The 26,349-nt window shown below is 37.2% G+C and overlaps 1 protein-coding gene across 6 annotated transcripts in view; it reads left to right on the top strand.

The window, feature by feature from the left end:
• Positions 1 to 26,349, top strand: part of PHKA1 (phosphorylase kinase regulatory subunit alpha 1) — a 172,316-nt gene that overhangs the window by 124,854 nt on the left and 21,113 nt on the right. Inside the window, exons 19-28 of one of the 6 annotated variants that reach the window (XM_086388922.1) lie at positions 566 to 742; positions 2,525 to 2,616; positions 2,979 to 3,118; positions 12,427 to 12,583; positions 13,042 to 13,121; positions 14,525 to 14,603; positions 14,744 to 14,873; positions 17,418 to 17,519; positions 19,083 to 19,198; positions 19,327 to 19,365. In XM_086388922.1, the coding sequence (XP_086245048.1) occupies positions 566 to 742; positions 2,525 to 2,616; positions 2,979 to 3,118; positions 12,427 to 12,583; positions 13,042 to 13,121; positions 14,525 to 14,603; positions 14,744 to 14,873; positions 17,418 to 17,519; positions 19,083 to 19,198; positions 19,327 to 19,365 (1,112 nt within the window). Of the gene's footprint in view, positions 1 to 565; positions 743 to 2,524; positions 2,617 to 2,978; positions 3,119 to 12,426; positions 12,584 to 13,041; positions 13,122 to 14,524; positions 14,604 to 14,743; positions 14,874 to 17,417; positions 17,520 to 19,082; positions 19,199 to 19,326; positions 19,375 to 26,349 lie in introns of all 6 variants that reach the window. The other 5 variants (XM_086388920.1, XM_086388925.1, XM_086388924.1 and 2 more) reach the window with 5 other exon arrangements.

Genomic DNA, 26,349 nt, shown 5'->3' with positions numbered 1-26,349 from the left:
AGGCAGTGACTAAAAAGACCAACATGTGGTCAGTAGTTCTTTTGGTACCAGTGCCACATGGAGATTGGTGGGTTTTTTCCTTTTTTTTAGCCATAGTAGCTGCCATTTGTGGAATCTGTTTTCAGCTAGGCTCCATGTTTAGTGGAAGATTTTTGCCCTTCTCCACAAGTTTCCTCATACCAGTGAGATTCAAAGGGCCCTGTTCTATTCCTCCTTCTCCTCCTCCTCACTGCCACCAACATTACCATCACATACACGTAAATAGATCATGAAATGCTCCACCTTGCCTATAATAAGCTCATACTACTTTCACAGGACCTAAAAGTAGTATTATCTCAACAAGGTTGAGGAATAGGTGGAGCCTGGTAAATGGCCATGGTTTCTGAATAGTAAAGATTGTGAAATGATTGCAAACTTTTTTTTTAACCCCATGAGCTAAAACAACATGTTTCTGGTGCTATAGAGTGGGCACAGGAGCGAGTCATTCTGTTTGGTGGTGTAGACTGTGAAGTTACTAAAATATTTATTTATTTTTCTCTCCCTCCTTTCCCCACTAACCTTGCAGCTCACTCTGGTGATGAAGTTGCTCGTTATTTAGATCACCTTTTGGCACACACTGCTCCCCATCCTAAACTAGCCCCTACCTCACAGAAGGGAGGGCTAAATCGGTTCCGAACTGCTGTGCAAACAACCTGCGATTTAATGTCCTTGGTGACCAAGGCCAAGGAGCTGCATGTACAGAGTGAGTAACGCCATGACTCACTGGAGTCAGGAACAGGATGACATCAAGCCCAGGATGGGGGTGGGGTGTTTATTACAGTGTAAGCAGGAACTTTATTTTGTTCACTGCGTTATCCTCAGCATCTCAAACAGGATCTAGAATATATTAGATGCTCAAATATTTGTGAAATTAATAATTGGGTATACTTTTGCTATAGATAGGGCTTCCCTAAGTGGCTCAGATGGTAAAAAATCCACCTGCAACAGAGGTGAGCCCAGTTCAGTCCCTGGGCCAGGAAGATCCCCTGGAGAAGGGAATGGCTACCCACTCCAGTGTTCTTGCCTGGAGAATTCCATGGACAGCAGAGCTTGACAGGCTAGAGTCCATGGGGTTGCAAAGAGTCAGACGTGATTGAGTAACCAACACTCACTTTTTCACTTTTTGCTATAGTATAGTGCTAGGTAGTCTGGTTTATCCAGTTACATAGAAGGAAGAGACAGAACAAGAGGTACAGAGCATATTCAGTTTTAACATCAAAGTATTAAAATGTGAAAAGAATTTTTTAATCCTTTGGAAAATTTACTAATTTTGAAATAATTTTATTTAAAGAGAAAGCATTGTAGACTATTACAAGATAGTCTTGCAATGAAAGGGAAATATTCTGCCTTCAGTAAGCTACATCTGGCTCCTTAGGCCAGCTGTAACTTATACAGTCAGTTGTTTCAGCAGTATAGAGCTGTTTGTCAACTACAGAATCGTTATTTGACAGCTTTGCCATTCTTCTCCCCAGGATCACTACCCTTCCTCAGTAGTATCTGCAGTGGAGGATGTCTTTTCTAGTACACATTGCCAGAAGTAGTCATAGTTCCTAAGAGTGTTCAGTACCTGTATGGTAGCTACATGTGAAGGGACAGAAGGGTTCATTGGCCACACCTAGAGCACCTAAATGTTAACATTTCACAGATGACAAGAATGAGATGCATGCTTTTACTGTCTAAAATTTTATTGACCATTACTAACCAAAAATATTAAACATGATCACTGGAGAATCATTTAACAATTAGAAAAGGGAAAAACTTAGCATATGTAGCATTTGTCTATGCTTCCTTGACAAAGGGCTTGTGCAAAGACTTCAGCTTTATTAAGTTGTACTTCTAGACTGTGAATTAGGAAACTTGAGCTTAATTCCCAGCTCTGCTACTTACTTGCTTACACAGTTATTTGGGCTCTGTATCTCTCTTTCTGTATCTGTAAAATGGCAAAAATGGCAAGAAAATCTCTCCTTAGTGGTTATGGTAAGTATTTCAACAATGAACTGTAAGTAAAAATCTTAAAATATCTCAAAGTTGATCAGCCACTGCATTTTTTTATTTGCTGGATAGGGTCATTCATTTATCTATTCTCAAGGAATTCTAACTGCTAGCTGCCAGATATTCTCCTAGGAGAATCTGGAAAATATGAAATGTAACTGGGTTCTTTCTGTTATATCTGTATTCTTTTAAAGTATCAGTAATAGCTTCATTGTGGTATTGATTACATTCATAGGATTTAACATCTTATACGTCCAGCTGATGCTATAATTCTAGATATTCTATTCAAAATATGTTTATTAATTGATCAAATATCCATTGATTTATCTGACCTTCATGTATCTTTTCTTTGCAATTACCAAGAAAGGGTAAATTTCCCATTCTTGTTCCATAAGGAACTAACCCATATGTAACTTCATTGTTGACATCAACTGTGCATTTTTATTAATCTCTTAATTATCTAAGCTTTTCCATAAATGTCAACCTCTTGCAGATGTCCATATGTATCTTCCTACAAAGATATTTCAGGCTTCCCGGCCTTCATTCAACTTACTTGATTCACCTCATCCCCAACAAGAGGACCAGGTAAATTTACACAGGAGATATTTCTGTCACCTTTTTTGCAAAATTACCGTTCTTACAGAAAATGATAGAACTAGCCATTATGGTTTCTGCTAGTAACTAGCAGTAAGGAAAATGCCACCATGGTGAAGATATATGTCCTTTTTAGTTCACTTTTTAAATGAGTAAGTGTTTCTAGTCAGACTTAAGAAAACTAGATTGCTGTAGCATACATTCTGAAGGTGTCATTGTTTTGCTTTACTTTTTGTCAAAATTTAGGGAACTCTTATGGGAATGTTTTAGAGGTGAAAAGATCAACACTCTAGGGCATTATTTAAGGTAAGCACTTGTGGAATTTTGTTTGTTTGTCTTTTCTCAAACTAAAGGTTCCCTCTGTTCGTGTAGAAATACATCTTCCTAGAGACAAGTCTGGGGAAGTGGACTTCAAAGCACTGGTTTTACAGTTAAAAGAGACCTCCAGCTTACAAGAACAAGCTGATATCCTCTACATGCTATATACTATGAAGTAAGTTGTGGAAATTATCAATCTACTTTCATGTTTGTGTAGAAAGGAATTTATAGTATAGTAAATATAGCATAGCTTTGGAGTCGCACTGATACGGATTTGAGTAGTTTTGCAACCTACTTGCTGTATAACTTCAAAGTCTCAATTGTCCTCATTTTTGAAATTTAGATTATACCTACCTCATAGAATTGTTATGAAGATTAAAAAAAATAAAATATCTGCAGTCTCTAATACAATGCCTGGTCCATAGTAAGTCACTAATCATATAAGCCTCCATTATTTAAAAATAATCTACAGGTAAATAAATGTGTAACTCAAAAGAAGTAAGAATATGGAGGCTTACAGGAAAATGAAGCTAGCATTAGTGAGTGTTTGCTATGTGTCAGGCACCCTCTGCAAAGTACATCTTATCTAGGTACGTCTAACTCAGTATGCCCAAATTGAACTCCATTCTCCTGTCCTCCCAGAACCCCCAACAAAATAACCTGTTCTTCCTCATTTAGTCATGTTGTTGACACCCTGAAGAGGGAGGATTGAGCCCCGCCCTCCCCTAATTTGGTTTGGATATCGAGACTGACAATGCCATACACATACCAGAAGGGTGTGAAATGTTTATTACCTACATAATGAAACTTTCTGGGAACAGAGGAACAGGCTGTCAAGTTGGCCCTTAAGAATGAGGCTGGATTTGGAATTTTATATTGATTCGGAGGTGAGGCTTGGATGAGGGTTTGTTCTCAATGGCACCAAAGAGATAACACTCAGACTTTCTTATCAACTTGCCCAGATGGAGGCTGGAAAGGAAAGGGGAGTTGTACAACTTGAAAGCAGTCAATAATCAAACATCAAAAATGGAGTCACTTCTATGACTCCATTCTATGAGTCAATTCTCCATCTCTACTGTTGGAACTAACACTTACCTAATCATCAAGTCTTCTCCTCATATCCAGTTAATCATCAAGTCTGTCCAGTTTTATCTCTAAATATTTATCTTTTGCATCTCTACTGTTGTGTCTTCATTCAGGCCTTTGTCTTTCCCTAGGACTGTTGCTACAGTTTTCTAACAACTTTCTGCTTTGATCTAGTTCTCTTCCAACCCATCCTCAACAGAGGAGGGAGAGTAACTTTGATGACAGAAATGCTGAAACTTATAAAAAAGTAGAGAGAATAGCATGATGAATACTTTTAGACCTATCTCCCAGCCTGAACACATGATGAATCTCGTCCCATCTATATTCTCATTCTCTCTTCCTCCTGGATTATTTTGAAGAGGATACCAAACATTTTATCACTTTATCCCTAAGTCAGTTCAGTTCAGTCACTCAGTCATGTCTGACTCTTTGTGACACCATGGACTGCAGCACGCCAGGATTTCCTGTCCCAGAGCCTACTCAAACTCATGTCCATTGAGTCAATGATACCATCCAACCATCTAATCCTCTGTTGTCCCCTTGAGAGGGTAACAGGCAGGAAGGCCAGGGGTCTCCAAACGGAGGAAATAGCCTGCAAGTGTCAGACATTTTTATCTCTCTTAAGCGGCAGGAGGAAACAAACTAGCGATATTTTTTCCTTCTCTATACAAATTTAAAAGGAGGTTTCTCTTAAAATACTGTGTTGACATAATGACACCTGGTTTCACCTGAAGTTAACTATTCTCAAACCTAGAGATAACCAATGCCTTTTTCTCATGGAAATGTTTGTCTTAAGCTATGCTAATGTACTATGCATTTACCCCAAACTCTGTCTTCAAGTCGGTTCCGCCTCTTGGCTCAGAAGCTACTTGACAAACCAGTATGTTATACTCAGATATTGTTCCCCTAATCTATGTAAATAAAACTATTTGTATGGTGATCTCCCCTTCTTCAAGATTCAAGTTAATCATTTTATGGCCCAGGATGAACCATTTGGTGCCAAGATTATCCCAAAATGCATCTTATGGGTGAGGGGCCTAGTGCCATTCTGAGTTTTAAGACATTCCTTTCTTTTATTAACAGACTGCTAGTGACTATATAACATCCAACTGAAGACTAGCAGGGGGGTACTCTTTCTGCCCCCTTCTGATGCCTATGTCAAAAGCTTTCTCTATCTCCTTTATACTTCAATAAAGCTTTATTACGCAAAAGCTCTGAGCGATCAAGCCTTGTCTCTGGCCCCAGATTGAATTCTTCTCTTCTGGGGGCCAAGAATCCCAGCGTCTTTTTTTTGGTTCAACAACAACCTTTCACCCTTCTCCTCCCGCTTTCAATCTTTCCCAACATCAGGGTCTTCCCAATGAGTCAGTTCTTCACATCAGGTAGCCAAAGTATTGGAGTTTCAGCTTTAGCATCAGTCCTTCCAATGAATATTCAAGACTGATTTCCTTTAGGATGGACTGGTTGGATCTCCTTGCAATCCAAGGGACTCTCAAGAGTCTTCTCCAACACCACAATTCAAAAGCATCAATTCTTTGGTGCTCAGCTCTCTTTATAGTCCAACTCTCACATCCATACATGACTAGTGGAAAAATCATAGCTTTGACTAGACGGACGTTTGTTGGCAAAGTAATGTCTCTGCTTTTTAATACGCTATCTAGGTTGGTCAGAACTTTTTTTCCAAGAAACAAGTGTCTTTTAATTTCATGGCTGCAGTCACCATCTGCAGTGATTTTTGGAGCCCAGAAAAATAAAGTCTCTCACTGTTTTCATTGTTTCCCCATCTATTTGCCATGAAATGATGAGACCAGATGCCATGATCTTGATTTTCTGAATGTTGAGCTTTTAAGCCAACTTTTTCACTGCCCTTTTTCACTTTCATGAAGAGGCTCTTTAGTTCTTCACTTTCTGCCATAAGGGTGGTGTCATCTGCATATCTGAGGTTATTGATATTTCTCCCGGCAATCTTGATTCCAGCTTGTGTTTCTTCCAGTCCAGCATTTCTCATGATGTACTCTGCATAGAAGTTAAATAAGCAGGGTGACAAAATACAGCCTTGACGTACTCTGTTCCTGATTTTTTATCCCTAAATATTTCAGTATTATTTCTAAAAAATGTGAAAGTGAAAGTCACTCAGTCGTGTCTGACTGTTTGTGACCCCATGGACTATACAGTCGTTGGAATTCTCCAGGCCAGAATACTGGAGTGGGTAGCCTTTAAGAATCTCTTTATTTATTTTTTTTTTTTTAATATGGCTATCAACAAAGGAAATGTGTTTTATTATCTTTTTTTTTTTTTTTGCATTTAGTCTCTCCTTTTTATTTATTTATTTTTTATTTGTTTATTTTTATTTTTTTATTTTTATTTATTTATTTTTAATTTTACTGTGCTTTGCTTTAGTGAACTTTATAGATACATGTTTTTTTTTTTTTTTCCTTGTTAATTTTCTGTTAAGTTGATCTATTCATAGGTGTGAGTGGGGTATTAAAGTCTCCCACTTTTATTGTGTTATTGTTAATTTCTCCTTTCATACTTGTTAGCATTTGTCTTACATACTGCGGTGCTCCCATGTTGGGTGGATATATATTTATAATTGTTATATCTTCTTCTTGGATTGATCCTTTGATCATTATGTAGTGACCTTCTTTGTCTCTTTTCACAGCCTTTGTTTTAAAGTCTAATTTATCTGATATGAGTATTGTGACTCCTGCTTTCTTTTGGTCCCTATTTGCATGGAAAATCTTTTTCCAGCCCTTCACTTTCAGTCTGTATGTGTCCCCTGTTTTGAGGTGGGTCTCTTGTAGACAACATATGTAGGGGTCTAAGAATCTCTTTAAATGTAACCACAGTGGAATTGCTGGTTTAAATGTAACCACAGTGGAATTGCTGGTTCTAGACAAAATAGAGTAAATCCATTTCTCTCTGTTCCTCCTGCTAAGTACAGGAGGACATCATTTATAAAACAAATGTAACAAGATGTCAAAAGGTAGAGAGAAGAAGGCACATTGGCTAAGGACCTCAGGATTGAAGAGTGACAGGGTGGTAACATCCCCGGGTTTTCTTTGTTTCCTCATTGGGTGCTGGAGAAGCCATCAGCCTAAAAAGGACAATCAGTGAACACAGACAACAAAAACCCTAAGGAAAACCCATTTTTCCCAGACCAGAGAAAAGGCACCCTAGCAAGACCAGAGAAAAGGCACTCTAGCAAGACAGACATCTTTGAGACAATACCACTTTACTCCACCCAAGCCCCAGAGAAAAATTTGTGGTGCTACTCCTGTCAACAAAGGCTGAATGGGAAGCTCAAACTTCTGCTCCACCTTCCTCACTGCCAGGGAGTGTCAAAGAAGGCTAGGTAAGGATCTGGGACTTTCAGCCTCTCTAGTTGATAATGAAGTCCCCTTGAACTGTCTGACTCCAGTTCCTGTGTTGTTTCCATCAGATTATAGTGTTTAATGAGTAAACAAGGAAGCTGAAAAGCCCATCAGCACCAAAGTTGAATTTTTACATACCCAATTTTATTAAAAATAGCCCAAACATATTTTAAGCCATTTAGGGCCTATCTGCTTTGCATCCTCCTCAAAATTCATCCTGCATCTGCTAACAAGAGATAAACCCTGGGCCATGAGTATCCCAAACCACTGCTGCATTCAGAGCTTTCTAACCTAGCAACTCCTCATGGTGCTACTAAGGTATATACCTAGACATGTAACCCCCTCCTCCTCTCTTCCCTGGGAGTTTCCTTGCCCTCCTCCTGTTGTGGATGGTAGAACTTATGCCTTACATAAGCCTCCTGACAGTCTGATGCTGTGAGGGACTACCCCTTTCATACAAGCTATCCATGTACCAACTGTTAAAACTTGTTATATGCTACTACCAAAAAAACACATGAGAATTATTACTTTGATACCTTTGTTCCTTTCTTTTTCCTTTAAGGTAAGGTACTCTGTTCACAAAGTATCAGCTGAGTACTTACGTGCCAGGCACAATACTAAATGCAGAGTAATGAAAAGATAGAGACGGTGAAGAGATAAGGCGTAAGGACAGAATGACTGTAGCTTGAATGAAAACTGATGATTCAGCAGGGTAGTTGGGATGGGCAAGCACAGACTTGAAAAACTCCTGCTTTCCTATCAGGTCAGATGATCCATGGTTGACTGTCAACTTTTCTGCTGCCAACACATGAATTTTCTTCATCTAATCCAGTATATACTAACTTTACCATAACATCTGATTGAAACTTGTAATCTCCCTAAAACTAGGTAATATCAAACCTTTTGAGTAGATTGTATATGATGTACTATGTGGCTTTTAATACACTTGGAATTCTGCCCAATATCCCTTTGTAAATTTGAATAGAAACTGGGAGGTGGGGTCTCCTATGGCTATTGACTAGTATTCCTTCTGTGAATTGTCTGTTCATAAACTTTGCTTTCTATTGGATTATTTATATTTTTCTTATTGATAGCATATATTACTATTTTCTTTGCTATATTTGTTGCAGATATTTTGTCCAAATAATTTGCTTTTTAACTTTGTTCATATGCCTTTCTCTGTGCAAAAATTTCATTTTATATAGTCAAATCTACATCAGTATTTTCTTTTTTGGTTTCTGGATTTCTTGTCATACATGGGGAGAATCTTCTTCCCTCCCAGAATTTAGAAATATTTTAAATGCCTTTAAGAATTTTTAAAAATTTAAGCTCTTGATCTACTTGAAATTTATTTTTATATATCTTCTTACTCAACATGTCTAAAATCAAATTCACTGTCTTTACCAGAAACATACTGCTGCCTGGCTTTTCATGGTATTATTGTTGTTTCAGTCACCCAGATGTGAAATTGTGTCATCATCTTCAAGTCTTTCTCACCCCCTGCCTCTCCCTACACGACCACAACTATAGTTGGGAATCAGTGATCAAACCTATATCCTCTGTACTATAACTTTCAACCTTTATCTACCATTGCTCCCCCATCAGAGTGTGAATTCTCCCACCAAAACAGCCCATTGCTTATCATATCCAAAGCCTGTACATGACTACTTTCAGACCTTGGTTCATGTTTTTTCCTCTGTCTGGCCCACTCTTCTTTACCACATCCCATTTCTCTTTGTTGGAATTCTAGCCATATATCAAGGCCTGAATTATCTGTCACCTCCAAGAAACTTTCTCTGGTCTCTAGGAATAAAAAGAATTTTCCCTGATTGTGAGATATCGCAATACTTATTTTCATATTATTTATTTTCATTCTGACCATTACAAACTTAGAGAGAAAACTTGTAAAGATAATACAAAAAAGAATTTCTGGATATCCATCACTCAGATCCCTCAGATGTTCACACTAAGCTTTAATATTTCTCTATCTCTGTCTTTCTCTCTCTCTCCCTCCCTCCCTCCTTTCGTCCTTCCCTGTCTTCTTCATCATCATCTCATCATTGTCATCACCACACACATATTTTTTCTGAACCATTGACAGTAAGTGCAAACACGATCCCTCTCTACCCCCAAATATTAATACTTCAGTGAGTATTTCCTAAAGACTAGGGATTCACTTATATAAGCACAGTACAATTGCCAAAATCAGAAAATGAATGTTAAGATAATACCACTATCTAATGTACAGCTTTGTTGGTTGGCCAACAAATATCTAAGATTTTTTGGTTGTCCCAATAATGTCTTTATAGCAAAAGAAAATCTAAATGATGAATTTCATTTAGTTCTCATATGTCCCTTGTCTCCTTTAATGTGGAACAGTTCCTAAGTCTTTATCTTTAATGTTATTGACTTTTTAAAATTTAAAACAATGCAGATTTATTATCTTAGTCCCAGATGTCAGAAGACTAATAATTATCCTTCCAGTTAAAATAAATTTTTTCAAAAAGAATCTTGAGTTGGGGGAGATTATCCTGGTTGATCAAGGTGGGCCTGATATAAACATAAGGGTCCTTAAAAGAGAGGAGTTGATATCATGGTGGAAGCAGAGAAGAAAGAAAAGATGATATGGCTGTTGTTAACATTTTTAAAGGATACAGACAATTTATTTTGCAGAATATCCCTAAAGTTTGGTTTATCTGATGTTTCTTCATAATTAAATTTAGGTTATACATTTTAGGCAAGAATACTACTGAAGTGGGGCTTCCTAGGTGGCTCAGTGGTAAAGAATCCGCCTGCCAATGCAGGAGACACAGGAGACGTGGGAATATCATTTACAATTATCTTCTCTTTAGTAGACAGACTTTTTCTTGACAATTTCTGTCTCTGTGCAAAACTTTTATTTTGAGGTAGTCTTATTTGTTTCTTTATCCACACTTGAATAGGAGATGGCAACAGGGGAAGGGATGGTAGGATGAATTGGGAGATTGGGGTTGACACACTACTATGTATAAAAGATATAACTATTGAGAAACTATTGTATAGCTCAGGAAACTCTACTCAGTGCTCTGTGGTGACCTAAATGAGAAGGAAATCCAAAAGACAGGAGATATATATATATATATACACACACACATACACACATATAGCTGATTCACTTTGCTGTACAACAAAAACTAATACAACATTGTAAAGCAACTATTCTCTAATAAAAATTAATTTTTAAAAAAATTGCTAAGACCAGTGTCAAAAGAGCATACTGTCTATGTTTTCTTCTAGAATTTTTATGGTTTCATGTCTTACATTTAAGTCTTTAATCCATTTTGAGTTTATTTTTATATATGGTATAGGAAAATAATACAGTTTGATTCTCTTGCATGTATTAGTAGCTGTCCAGTTTTCCCAACACCATTTGTTTAAAGAGACTGTATTTTCCCATTGTATATTCTTATCTCCTTTGTTGAACATTTATTGATTATATAAGTGTGAATTTATTTCTGGGGTCTCTACTCTGTTCCATTGGTCTGTGTGTCTGCTTTTGTGCCAGTACCATACTTCTTTGAAGAGTATAGCTTTATAGTATAGTCCAAAGACAGGGAGCATGATTCCTCCAGCTTTTTCTTCTTAAAATTATTTTGGCCATTCAGTGTCTTTAGTATTTCCATACAAATTTTAGGATTATTTGTTCTAGTTCTGTGAAAAATGCCATTGGTATTTTGATAAGGATTGCATTGAATCTAAAGATTGCCTTGGGTAGTATGGTGACATTAGCAATATTAATTCTTCCAATCCATGAACACAGTATATCTTTTCATTTGTTTTTGTCACCTTCAATTTCTTTTCCAAGTACAGGTCTTTTATCTCCTTACTTAGATTTATTTTTATTTTATTCTTTTGATATGATTTTAAGTGAGATTGATCTTAATTTCTCTTTCTGATCCTTTATTGTCAGTTTGTAGAAATGCAGTAGATTTATGTATATTAATTTTGTATCCTGAAACTTTACTGAATTCATTGATGAGTTCTAGTAGTTTTTTAGTGGAATTTTTTATATATTAGAGAAATTGGCCTATGAGTTGGAAATATTTTTTCTCAGTTTGTAATGTGTTCTATTGGAGAAGGAAATGGCAACCCGCTCCAGTGTTCTTGCCTGGAGAATCCCAGGGACGGGGGGAGCCTGGTGGGCTGCCTCTATGGGATCGCACAGAGTCGGACACGACTGAAGCGACTTAGCAGCAGCAGCAGCAGCAGCAATGTGTTCTATGACTTTTCTTATAGTGGTTTTTGCAATGAGTTTTTGGTATTTATATAAATATATATTTATGTGTGATATATAAATGTATCAACCTTTCTTTTATGGCTTCTGGTATAAAGTACACAGTTTAAAAGTCCTCTTGCTTCTAAAATAATAAAGTAGTTCTCCCCTATCTCTTTTAGTACTTTGACATTTAAATTTGATACATTTGGAATTTTGGTGTACAGTGCGAAGCATGGATTCAACTTTTTCCCCAGTGGCTACTTGTCTTAACATCATTTAATAAATAATCTACCTTTTATCATATACTAAATTCCCAGTTTTATAACACTTTATATATCTTTTATGGTATTTTATAGTTGACTTGCATTATATAAATTTTTATAGCAATAATGTATATGATATATATCTTTTAAAAATAAGCAAATTTTTTCTTCTTCATTACTTCCCTAAGTGCACCATACTTTCTGAACTTGCAGTAGTTAAATTAAATCTTTGACTTTAATTTCAGCTACCTTGAAGCCCATTGATAGGGTAAAAGAATGCATTTTGTCAAAACACAACTGAAACTAAGACTTATTCTTGTCTAGATATTTGGCTCTCAGTACTGACTATTAAAATAGTTTTTTTTATAAGAATTCACAGTAAATAACATTCATTTCCTAATGAGAGAGACCTATCAAAAACAGGCACACTCATTATAACACAAATGAAAGGTTGTTGCCTGTAGCTTTATTTATAATTAATGTAGGCCTGCCTTTAACATTTCAGAGGACCTGACTGGGACACTGGATTGTATGATGAAGAGAGCATCACAGTCAGAGAGCTGCTTACTGAGCTATATGGCAAAGTTGGAGAAATTCGTCACTGGGGCCTGATCAGATACATCTCTGGAATCTTAAGGAAGAAGGTGGAAGCACTCGATGAGGTACTATGAATTCTTAAATTTATATCAAATCTAAATGGAGGTGCTTTTTAAAAAAATTTGTTTCTGAAGTTTTTTAAGGAAATCACCACAGCATCTAATCATTTGAACTGTTGTTTTTCCCACATAAAATTTCTGATATCAGTTAACCTTTTTTTTATGAGTGTCAAATATTTAATACCGAAGCATATAAACTGTAGACTTATAGAGGTGTTAAAAACTATAAAAATCATAGATCTTAAGAAGGAATTTACACTAGACTAAAAGATCCTACCTCTTAGGAAATAAAAATACCTTCATAGAAATCTCTCTTTTCTGATGTTCATGGCATTTCCTAAGGAAAAGACTGATGTGTCATTAAATTAAAGGGGGAGCAAAGGTTTCTAGGCTGTAAAGAGGAATTTTCATGGAAATCTGAAGTATTCTGTGAAGGGTAATACTGTTACGCTGTTTATTTGTAGGCCTGCACAGACCTTCTCTCCCATCAGAAACATTTGACAGTGGGACTCCCCCCAGAACCTCGAGAGAAGACCATCTCTGCGTTAGTATGGTTTTGTTTGGGTTTGATCAAGCTTCTCTGAAATTTTAGAGCTGTGAGGACTGGCCACAATTCTGTTGTCCTAATCTACAAATGGATGATAATGTCCTGTGTGTGTGACCTTCTATCAGGGACCCTCGATGTGAGAATGTTTGTAGTGATATTTCTGTGCTGTGCTTAGTTGTATCCAACTCTTTGTGACTCCATGGATTGGAGCCCGCCAGACTCCTCTGTCCATGGGATTCTCCAGGCAAGAATACTGGAGTGGGTTGCCATTTCCTTCTCCAGAGGATCTTCCCCACCCAGGGATCAAACCCAGGTCTCCCACATTGCAAGCAGATTCTTTACCATCTGAGCCACCAGGAAGCAGTGATAGGACATGAGTAAATGAAAGATAAAACTCACAGGGATTACTCAAATGTATTTTGCTCTTTTGGAGGTTTTTTGTTTGTTTGTTTTTACTTATTGACTTTCCCAAACCTTTCCTTCAAAAAAATCAACAAACAAGGCAACTGGAATTATCCCCCCCACACACACACAATGAGCTATTCTATAGACTTCATTCCAGACCTCTCTCCTATGCTTATAGATGGCTATTTTTCCCTTATGTCTCTTCACATTTCTTCTCTCTGTCCAAATTTCTCACTTATAAAAGACACCAGTCATAGTAGATTAGGGCCCACCCAATGACCTCACTTTAGCTTACCTCTTTATAGAGTCACTTTATAGACCCCATCTCCAAACAAGGTTACACTCTGAGGTCCTAGGAGTTAGGATTTCAACATAGGAACTTGGAACACAATTCAGTCCATAACACCATACTCCTGCCAAGCAGAACCTTTTATTACAAATTAGATCAATTCTGTGACTACTGTGGGTAATCCAAAAGAAGATGACATCCCCCATGCTCCCAGAGTGCTTAGTATCAACAGGAGAGTCACAAGTATGGGAGGGAGCATGTGTGCATATATATGTAATCTGATGAATCTATAAAAATCAGTATAAGACTATAAAGTATGATTGTAAAGCAATAAAATGGCTTCCAAAAGGCACAGCTTAAATTTAGTTTGTTACTTTCCAGCCATAATAGTAACTTATCAAATGTTAAGAATTAACCATGAAAACCTGCTCTGGATAGACATTATGGGGTGAGTTTTAAGTACAATTGTGAGGGAGAAAGGCAATCCAGGCTTAGAGAGGAGGGAGCAGAGCTCTCCTGAGTTCATACAGGGCAGAGTGCTTTGGGGAGGCAGTAAACTTTGAAGACTGAAAGAAACAGAATGATACCAGTAATGATGAGATGTTGAGACACTGACTTGGACTTAGGAGGAGCTTTTTCATTTTCTCAATATATTTAGGTTAAGTAGTTGCAGAATTTTGTCTTTGTTCACTGTCTTCTTCCTTAGACCTCTGCCCTATGAAGTACTCACTCAACTGATAGATGAAGCCAGTGAAGGGGATATGAGCATTTCAATTCTTACACAGGTGAGCAGAATTATAAAGCCTAATCTGATGACTGATATTTAAAAGTTTGTTTTCAGTTGATCTGGCAATTTCTGAAGACCGCAAAATAGGCCTTGTGAGATCCATGGTATAATTTTTGTCTGTATTCATTCCATGCACAGGAAATAATGGTATATCTAGCCATGTATATGCGAACTCAACCTGGCCTCTTTGCTGAAATGTTTCGACTTCGAATTGGTCTGATCATACAAGTTATGGCAACAGAACTGGCCCACTCCCTTCGATGCTCAGGTATTCAATTAAGTAATTGAGGCAGAATTCATTTTTTTTGGAGGTCTATTAAGTTTTGAATCAGGAGAGAAAGGAAGCTAAAAGATTTCTATCAGTAGCTCAGATGCTGCATGTAGCAGTATTGTTCCCATGTTTGTCTCTATACAAGTCAAGGGATTGCTATAACAAGTTTATATATCAGTTTTCAATTTCAAAATTCCATCTTTTGGTGGCTCTGTGCTCCAAATTACCTTCCTACTAACTCCTAGAATGATCCAGGACATGTGAAAAGTGAAAGTGTTAGCTGCTTAGTCATGTCCAACTCTTGGCAACGCCATGGACTGCAGCTCACTAGGCTCCTCTGTCCATGGAATTCTCCAGGCAAGAATATTGGAGTAGGCTGCCATTTCCTTCTCCAGGGGATCTTCCCAACCCAGTGATTGAACCTGGGTCTTCTGCATACATCAAACTAAGTATGACAGACTGGGTTTGATTCTGATTCAGGCATGCCACCTCTGGCTGTCAGATTGAGTCACCACATCAGTTTGATTATAGTATCAGTATTCTGTCTAGTTACCATCAGGATCAAATAAAGGAAGGCAATATTTCTGTTAATATTTATCTGACAAAACTTTTTGATATTAGCTAAAGGTATATTTGGCAAGGTGATAGTTTTAGAAAAATAAATGGGGCCTTTGGAAGCTGTAGCACAGAAGTATGGGGGGACCCCATGGCATGACCTTTGTATTTGTTTGATTTCAACAAGAATGACAAAATAATAGAGATAGGGATTGCATACAAAAATAAAATCATAGTTGCAAAACTCAATGTTAACCATTGTTTCAATTAAATTTCCCCAAAAGGCTTTTAATTGCACTGTTAGCAAGTAGCTAAATTTATTGATTTGAATCCAACCTAAATTACATTATATAATGTATATTTAAATAACCCTTTAGAGAAATAAAGCTAATTATTATTCTGTACCTACCATATGCCAGACACTACTTTTATACATTATCTCATTTAATGCTTACAACAACCCAATGGTGAAGGTATTTTTAATCTCACTTTTACTGAAAAGAAATTGGAACTCAACAAACTATTGGATATAAGATAGGCTCAAGGATGTATTGTGTAACATGGGAATATAGCCTATAATTTTGTAATAACTGTAAATTGAAAGTAACCTTTAAAATAAAATTTTTTATAAAACTCAATGATCAGTTTTTTTAAAAAAAATGAAACTCAGGTTAATTACTTGCCCAAAGTTACATAACTAGTAAATAGCGAAATTTGAGTCCAAGTCTGCCTTATTGTAAATGATTTCCAGTTCAGCACATTATTATAGATTGCATTGTAATGTATTATAATAGATTACATTGGGCTTTTCCAGGTGGCGCTAGTGGTAAAGAACCTGCCTGCCAATGCAGGAGATGTAAGAGACATGGGTTTGAACCCTGGGTCAGGAAGATCCCCTGAGGGAGGGCATGGCAACCTACTCCGGTATTCTTGCCAGAGAATCCCAAAGACAGAGGAACCTGGCAGGCTACAGTCCGTAGGGTGGCAAACAGTCAGTCTCATACACACACACACACACACACACACACACACACACACACACACATATATATCAAGGGATGTTTTATGAGTCTGATTATTCATTAATTAACCTCAAGAAGGGATAAAATCCTCAAACATTCTTTACTTTTTCTTAATTGCCCATTACAGAATTTTTTTTTTCTTGTGGATTCCCCAAGCCATGGCTATTCATTTCTTCTAGGATAAAGTCAGGGTCCCTGGGTCTGATATCCAAGACTCTCAATAGTTTGACCTCTGCCTCCTACTTCAACAGTGCTTCGCATTTTATCAGTCCTCATCCTTGGAGATTGATGTCTCCTCTGATTTCCAAAGCATTTATTGTCTATACCTTTCATTTGACACTTAGTATGGCCATGTCATGTTTTATTGTTGTTTATCTTGTTCACATGTGTGGTCTTTCCCATACATTGCTAGTTGGTCAGCCTCTCAAGGCAAGCATTATATCGTACCTGTTTGTCCTAACATTGCTTAAAATCATGACCTAGATGTAGTAAACTCATAATAGGTGTCTGATGTTGATGAACAAGTTCAAGTTATCTTCTCAATATTCTTCATAATTTCATGGATTCATATCTCTTTTTAAATTGCCATATTTCCAGACTGAGAAGTTTTGATTATTTTAGCCCATCTTCATATACACATCCATTACTTTCTCCAACTGGTTTCCAGTTTGATTTTTCTTATCTTTCATTCGTCCCACTTTCAAATAAAGATTCTACTGAGTATACCCTACTGATGTGGAAGAGGACTGAAGAAGTCAAGAACCTGGTTAATCCATAAACTAGATAATCTGTCCTTAATTGCAGTATGCATGCCTAGGCAATATAGTTCTGGAAATGTATTTCATAATTCTGTTCTTCCAATCAAGTGACTCAGAAATTCTAAGCAAGAAAAGAAACAGAAAAAGTGGGGTGGGAATGGCAGGCCAATTAGAAATACCTCTGTCCTAACATTTCTGCTGACTAGCTGAGGAAGCCACAGATGGCCTGATGAATCTCAGTCCTTCAGCCATGAAGAGCCTCTTGCATCATATACTCAGTGGCAAGGAGTTTGGAGTGGAACGAAGTGGTAAGGTTGAATAACTGCATTTCTATTTCACAGTACTTATTTTAAATGTTTCATTGATTTTAAAATGCTGTTCTTTTATCAGAGAAACTTTTCCTCCAAATAAATAGAACCCCTATATATGGAATAGTTTAAACCAAAGCTCGCTTCTGAAACAAGATTTGGAAACCACTGTGTGTCTTTTTTCCCCCTTAAATTAAGTAGATTACTATTATATTTTGTTTTGGACTGTCTTATATATTCCTTTACATTAAGTCTCTAGCACAAATAGCAATCTATATCATCTAAAACTTTCTTGTATCCCAGTTGACAATAATTCAGTAGCATTTATGGTGATGTGTATGTGTGTGTAGCTGTCGGATGTATCCTTTTACCTTTAAATTCAAATACATTTGGGTTCTATCACAAATTAACCTTATATCTGCACTTGGTGGTTTGGCGGTAGTATTTGATATCAAGTCTGGTCCCATCACTTCATGGGAAATAGATGGGGAAACAGTGGAAACAGTGTCAGGCTTTATTTTGGGGGGCTCAAAAATCACTGCAGATGGTGATTGCAGCCATGAAAGTAAAAGGTGCTTACTCCTTGGAAGGAAAGTTATGACCAACCTAGATAGTATATTGAAAAGCAGAGATATTACTTTGCCAACAAAGGTACGTCTAGTCAAGGCATGGTTTTTCCAGTGGTCATGTATGGATGTGAGAGTTGGACTATGAAGAAAGCCAAGCACCGAAGAATTGATGCTTTTGAACTGTGGTGTTGGAGAAGACTCTTGAGAGTCCCTTGGACTTGCAAGCAGATCCAACCAGTCCATTCTGAAGGAGATCAGCCCTGGGATTTCTTTGGAAGGAATGATGCTAAAGCTGAAACTCTAGTACTTTGGCCACCTCATGCGAAGAGTTGACTCATTGGAAAAGACTCTGATGCTGGGAGGGATTGGGGGCGAGAGGAGAAGGGGATGACAGAGGATGAGATGGCTGGATGGCATCACCGACTCGATGGACATGGGTTTGGGTGAACTCTGGGAGTTGGTGATGGACAGGGAAGCCTGGCATGCTACGATTCATGGGGTCACAAAGAGTCGGACACGACTGAGCGACTGAACTGAACTGAACTAAACTAAACCTAAAACATCAGAGCAAATGAAAAGAGTCATCTCCCATGCTTAACTTTCAGAGTTAGAATAAATAAATATATAATATCAGATGGATGGATACCTTAGAGTGGTAAGAGAAAGTTATAAAGCAGTATTCCTCAAGCCTTACTGTTCATAAGAATTACCTAGGCTACAGTCCATTACTTACTTACTTGCTTGCTAAACTGCAGACTTTGATTCAATAGGTCTACAGTTGGGCCTAAAATTCTAGCAAGCTTCTAGGTGATGGCGATGCTGCAGGTCTGTGAACCACACTTTGAATAGAAAGTGTTGAGTTTTATAGCTGTTGAGTTTTTCATTATTATTAACATAAAAGGAGGTCATACATCTGAGTCTTTTAAAAGTGATGGAGAAAAAGTTTGAACCTGATTATCCTCCCTCTTTCTCTTTAATCCATCATGCTATATAGTTCGTCCTACTGATTCAAATATCAGCCCTGCTATTTCAATCCGTGAGGTTGGTGCTGTTGGAGCAACCAAAACAGAACGAACTGGGATCATGCAGTTAAAAAGTGAGATAAAGCAGGTAAGATACTACTTGGGAAATGAACTGGGATATTTCCATGTTTAAGAACATTATTTTGGAATCAGACTTTGTAAGATCATGTATTTTGCTTCGTATCCTAAATTTAATTTGAGCCATTTATTTTTCAGGTGGACTTTCGTAGACTGTCTATCTCAACTGAAAGTCAGGTGAAACAAGTAGGGATCCTTTAACATAAATTAACCTGCCTTTAGCTCTACAAAACATGCATGAGCTCATGACTTTTTTAAAATAAGATAAGCCACACAGTAGCTTGTTTGATTCTCCTTTCTAGCAATCACGCTTTCATTTTTCTGGACCAAACTCTTTCGCGAATTTTAAGATGAAAGTAATTTGTTTCTGATAGCAAGAAATTAAAACCTTGAATTCCTCTTGTTAAGGTTAAATGTAATTTTGGAATTAATTAATTAATTAACATGTAATTTTAGACTTAAATTTCTTACTTTTAAGAACCAGACTAGGTGAGGGCTTTTTTAAAATCCATTTTCAGATTTTTGTCATCGTCATGATAGAGCTATATGAAACACATTGTGGACACATAGAGGAAAAAACATATAAATCAATCTGGGTGTTGGTGAGAGTCACCAAATATCAGACTGTAGCCTCTTACTCATTTTTCCCCTGGAGATGAGAATAGATGAGTTATTGTGTTATACAAAAAAATAACACAAACTTCCATAGTTTCTCTTAAAACTTTAGAAAATCTTGTGATTTCAAAGTCTTTTAATGAAAAGCTTAAAACTACCCCTCCCGCCTTCAAAATAGACTTACACTAGCTTATGATACTGGAGCACGTCCAAAAAGGAGAGGCAAAATGGAAATTTTGCTTGTTTATATGTTTGTTTGTTTGCTTGCTTTAGGAGTCAGAAACTATTTAGGAAAATAAAGACCGAATGCTTGAAGTTTAATTTGAAGTAAACTTAATTTAGGTATACTTATCAGATACCCTTTCACGTTTATATTATGCAAGTGAAAGAACAGAATGGAATAAGAAAGGGTCTTTTGATAGAAAAGTGTTTACAGGATTTTTTTCTAGACAGTTTGGATAATCTGAACATTTTCCTATCTGAAATGTTAAAGAACTACATTTCATACTGAGTTAACTTATGTTCTTGGTAAACAGTCCTTGTTTTGGTTGAGAGTGATTGGCTAAATACTTCATAGTTGTTTATAGTCACACAGTATTACTTACAAGTTCATTATATATTTAGAACTCGAAGTCCATGTTCCCAGCTAGACTAATATGATACTAAGAACTTGACCTATCCACAAAACTATATAATTTAATTCAATTTTATACATTCACTACCTGTAGGACTTCAAGAAAACCAAAATCATTAGGACTATAATTTAGAAGACTGAGAGCTTTGAATTTTCATTACCTTATTTCTAAATATTGATTTCTACTCTCACCTGCCTATCTAGTATTTTGTACTGTTCTAAGCCTTTGTCTCTGCTCAACAATGTCCTCTTTTCTGATTATGGAAAAAATACATTTAAAGATAGTTTTATTTATTTAACCCTTTACCATGACTTCCTGAGTTAGGCTATTTTATCTACTTTTTTAATGATAACATGCTGGTTAGTTACTTGAATAGTCTGTAATTTTACTCTACTAAAAACTTTTAAAAACACATAATGGTTACCTTGCCTTTTCCCTTTTAAAAGTTTATTTTCTCAAATTTTTTCATAACCCATGGTGGCCATCCCCTGGGTAAGGATTTGATGTCACCATCTTTTCTTGTAATTGCTGATATTTGTATTATATACCATTCATAAATGCTTTGAATATGCTGTTATATAAAGCATGACATATACAGATTGACTGAAAAGAAAAGCAAAATGAGTCAAAAAGTTAAATTTTTACTTATAAATCAACTTCATATATGTATACTTATAAATCAACTTCATGTACTTATATTTATAAATCAACTTCATTTAGGGTGAAATCTTTCCATTTCTTTTCCAAAAAGGCAGGGGAGAGGGTTCAACTCCAACCTTTTTTTCCATTTCAGAAAACAAAATTCAATTTAATAAGTACTTGTTAAAATCTGTTTAGTCACTTATTCTTTCAACTAATATAGTTAAAATTGCATGCCCACTATGTGCCAGGCACTGTACCAGAAAACATCGGTATCCACTCGGAACTTGTTAGAGATGTAAAATATTGGTTCCTATCCTAGGCCTACTAAATCAGAAAGGCTGGGGTGAGGCCTGGCAGTCTGTGTTTTAATAAGTTTTCCAGGTGATTCAGATGCACTTTTGAGTTTGAAAACCACTGGGTTACTTGTTCTTCTGATTGTTAATTTATTTGTAAGTATTAAGTGAGTACCAACTTTGTGCCAGGCACTGGAAATATTAATGTTGAAAGTGTTAGTTGCTCAGTCACGTCTCACCCTTTGTGGCCCCATGGCCTGTAGCCTGCCAGGCTCCTCTCTCCATGAAATTCTCCAGGCAAAAATACTGGAGTGAGTTGCCATTCCCTTCTCCGGGAGATCTTCCTGACCCAGGGATTGAACCCAGCTATCTTTCATTGCAGGCGGATTCTTTACCACCTGAGCCACCAGGGAAGCACAAAACAGATGTAGTTCTTGCCCTCATGAAGCTTACAGTTTAGGAAAACTGACCTCTGATTTAGTTTCCTTGGTTTAAATCAATGATCCATAATGGCCTATGATTTCAATTCTTAGACTGAAGGCCAGATAGCAACCAAATAAAAAAATGGAAAACTATTGGAAATGATATAACTATTTCTCTTGACCTCAATTAGTATAGTCCATCCTAAAGGAAATCAGTCCTGAATATTCATTGGAAGCTCTGATGCTGAAGCTGAAACTCCAATACTTTGGTCACCTGATCCGAAGAACTGACTCATTTGAAAAGATTCTGATACTGGGAAAGATTGAAGGCAGGAGGAGAAGGGGACGACAGAGGATGAGATGGTTGGATGGCATCACCGACTGAATGAACATGAGTTTGAGTAAACTCTGGGAGTTGACGATGGACAGGGAAGCCTGGCATGCTGCAGTCCATGGGGTTGTAGAGAGTCGGACACAACTGAGCAACTGAACTAAACTGAATTAGTATAGTATGACTTGGCCAACTTTGTCATATTCACATTAATAAAGGAAGACAGACGCATAGAGAAGTTAATATAAAATCTCAGAACTATTGATATTTGGTTTTGGAAAATAGTCTGAATAACCTTAATGTTTGAATCCACTTAACAGCCTAGGATCTTGATGGTAGAGATGAGGACACTGAAGATAAATCAAATGGAGTTCATCTTCTTGGTACATCACTGTGCCAATAGTGAAAAGCCTTAGGACGCTTTTCTCTTTTACATAGCAATGGTGATATGGGCATTTGACCCAAAATAATATGTAAGAAGCTCTGTTCTCAGGAAATATTTATATTATATTCTTTTCATTTTATATTTATTTCTGAATCTAAGCTAGCAAAGAGCCACTTTCTGCAATGTATTTTATCCTTTACTTATATAAGTTTTTCAAAGTTCATTATGTTGTAGCATGTATCAATACTTCATTCCTTTATATTGCTAAACAATACTTTATTGTATTGATATGTGGCACATTTTGGTTATCGATTCACCAGGTGACAAACATCTGGGTTATTTCTGCTTTTTTACTGTTAATGAATAATGCTGCTATGAACCTTCATGTACAAGTTTTTATTTGGGCATATGTTTTTTTTCTCTTGGTTATACATCTACAAGAGGAAGTGCTGGGTCATTTAGTAACTATGTTTAGCATTATGAGGAACTACCACATTGTTTCATTGTTTTCCAAAGGGGACTGTACCATTTTACATTCCCACCAGCAATGTCTGAGGGTTCCAGTTTCTTCGTATCCTTACCAATTCTTGGTTGTTGTTCAGTTGCTCAGTTGTGTCCAACTGTTTGCGACTGTGGACAGCAGCACACCAGGCTTCCCTGTCCATCACCAAGTCCCAGAACTTGCTCAAACTCATGTCCATCGAGTCAGTGATGCCATCCAACCATCTCATCCTCTGTCATCCCCTTCTTTTCCTGCCTTCATTCTTTCCCAGCATCAGGGTCTTTTCCTTACTATTGACCATATTTTTGATTCTAGCCATTTTAGTGGGTATGAAGTGGTATCTCATTGTGGTTTTGATTTCGCATTTCCCTAATGGCTTATGATATTAATCAACATAATTATTAATTATTAATTATCATTAATCATGTGCCGATGGACTGTTTACCTTCTTTTGGAGAAATGTCCATTCAGATCCTTTGCCCATTTGTTAATTAGGTTGTCTTTTTATTGCTGAGTTGTAAAGATTATATATTCTAGATATGTGTGTGTACTAAGTCACTACAGTCATTTCCAACTCTTTGCAATCCTATGGACTGTAGCCTGCCAGACTCCTCTGTCCAATGGGATTCTCCAGGCAAGAATACTGGAGTGGGTTGCCATTTCCTCCTCCAGCAGACCTTCCCAACCCAGGGACTGAACCCACATCTCTTATGTCTCCTGCATTGGCAGGCGGGTTCTTTACCACTAGCACCACCAGGATATAGGTCCCTAAAGGTTCTTTATATATTCTGGATACAAACCCCTTTTCAGATATGTGATTAGCAAATAGTTTTTCCCATTCTATGGATTTTCTTTTCACTTTCTTTTTTTTTTCCTCTGAAGAATATCAACCACTGGATTTACTTTCTTGATAGTGTCATTTGAAGATTTTAGTTTTGGTTAAGCCAGATGACACCACCCTTATGGCAGAAACTGAAGAGGAACCAAAAAGCCTCTTGATGAAAGTGAAAGAGGAGAGTGAAAAAGTTGGCTTAAAGCTCAACATTCAGAAAACGAAGATCATGGCATCTGGTCCCATCACTTCATGGGAAATAGATGGGGAAACAGTGGAAACAGAGTCAGGCTTTATTTTGGGGGGCTCAAAAATCACTGCAGATGGTGACTGCAGCCATGAAATTAAAAGACGCTTACTCCTTGGAAGGAAAGTTATGACCTACCTAGGTAGCATATTAAACAGCAGAGACATTACTTTGCCAACAAAGGTCCGTCTAGTCAAGGCTATGGTTTTTCCAGTGGTCATGTATGGATGTGAGAGTTGGACTGTGAAGAAAGCTGAGCGCCAAAGAATTGATGCTTTTGAATTGTGGTGTTGGAGAAGACTCTTGAGAGTCCTTTGGACTGCAAGGAGATCCAACCAGTCCATTCTGAAGATCAGTCCTGGGTGTTCTTTGGAAGGAATGATGCTAAAGCTGAAACTCCAGTACTTTGGCCACCTCATGCGAAGAGTTGACTCATTGGGAAAGACTCTGATGCTGGGAGGGATTGGGGGCAGGAGGAGAAGGGGACGACAGAGGATGAGATGGCTGGATGGCATCACCGACTCGATGGACTTGAGTCTGAGTGAACTCCGGGAGTTGGTGATGGACAGGGAGGCCTGGCGTGCTACGATTCATGGGGTCGCAAAGAGTCGGACATGACTGAGTGACTGAACTGAACTGAAGCCCAACTTATCTAATTTTACTTTTAGTTTCCTATCTAATAAGGATTTGCCTAGTCCAACGTCACAAAGATTTATTCCTGTTTTTTAAAAAGTTTTATAGTTTTAGCTTTTACAGTTAGGTCTATGATTATGTTTATGGGTGCCCAAAAGACCACCCCCCCCAATTCAGTGATTCACTAAGAGGATTCACATGACTATGTATATAGTCGTACTAAAAGTTGTGATTACAGCAAAAGGATACAAAGCAAAATCAGCAAAGGGAAAAGGTGCATTAGACAAATTCCAGGGGGAATAGGCACCAGTTTCCACAGTACTCTCTCAGTGGAGTCACACAGGCAGGATGCAATTCCCAATTCAATGAGTTGTGACAACATGTATGAAATATTGCCAACCAGGGAAGCTCACTTAAGACTCAGCACCCAGGGCTTTTTGTTGAGGGCTGGTCACATAAACAGCCTCTGTCTGGCATGTACCAAAACTCTAGACTCCCAGAGAGAAAGTAAGTGTTCAATATAAACCCTAGTGTTTTCACAAACAGTTTAGGCACAATAAGCCACTGTTACTGAATTCTGAGAATGATGGGAACCCTCCCAAAATCCAGCTTTCCAAATACCAACCAAAGGTCAATCTTGTAATCAGGCCTTCCAAGCATAGCACTTCTGGCCTACTGTGTTAACTCTTTTCTGCATAGTAACCCATCTGGACTTATTTTTTGTGTATGGAGTGAAGTAAGGGGTCCAACTTCATTCTTTTGAATGTGACTATCCAGTTGTTTCAGCACCATTTTTGAAAAGACTATCATTCCTACATTTCCTACATTTCCTACATTTTCTTGACACCCTTGTTAAAAATTGGCAGAAGTGTAATGGTTTATTTCTGAACTCCCAATTCTACTTCACTGATCTACATAACTAGCCTATGCATGTATTACAGTCTTTTAGAAGGAAGGATTTGCAGCAAGTAAGGAGAACACTTGCTCCCAAAGCAGTGTCTCCCTACACATTTTTTATAATTATAGCTTTATAATAAATTTTGAAATTAGGAATTGTGAGTTCTCCAAATTTGATCTTCTTTTTTAAGATTGTGTTAGCTATCATGGGTCTCTTGAATTTCCACATGAATGTTAGAATAGGCTTATCAGTTTTTGTAAAGAACTCTGTAGGATTTTGATAGACTGTGTTCAGCCTGTAGATCAGTTTTGAGAGTATTGAAATTTTAACAGTATTACGCCTTCTGATCCATTAAAATAGGATTTCTATTTATTTAGGTCTTTAATTTCTTTCAACATGTTTTATAGTTTTTAGAGTGTAGATTTTACAGTTCTTTTGTTAAATGTATTCCTAAGTATTTTATTATTTTAATGCTGTTTTAAATGGAATTATTTTCTTAATTTCATTTTCAGATTGTTGATTGCTACTGTTTAGAAATGCAATTGATTTTTGTGTATTGATCTTATATCAAGCAGCCTTAATGAACTCATTTATTAGTTTTAACTGATTTTTAGTGAATTCCCTATATACAAGACCATGTCATCTACAAATGACTTTGCACTCTCAGTGACTTCTATTTTATTTCTTGTTCAATAGCCCTGGCTAGAGCCTCCAGTACGATGTTGA

This window comes from Bos grunniens, chromosome X (assembly GCF_055505025.1).
Source record: "Bos grunniens cultivar Pamir isolate PY7600 chromosome X, Bosgru_T2T1.0, whole genome shotgun sequence".
NCBI lineage: Eukaryota > Metazoa > Chordata > Mammalia > Artiodactyla > Bovidae > Bos > Bos grunniens.
Note: the sequence above shows the minus strand (reverse complement) of the source record. Positions and strands in the feature narration are given on the sequence as shown.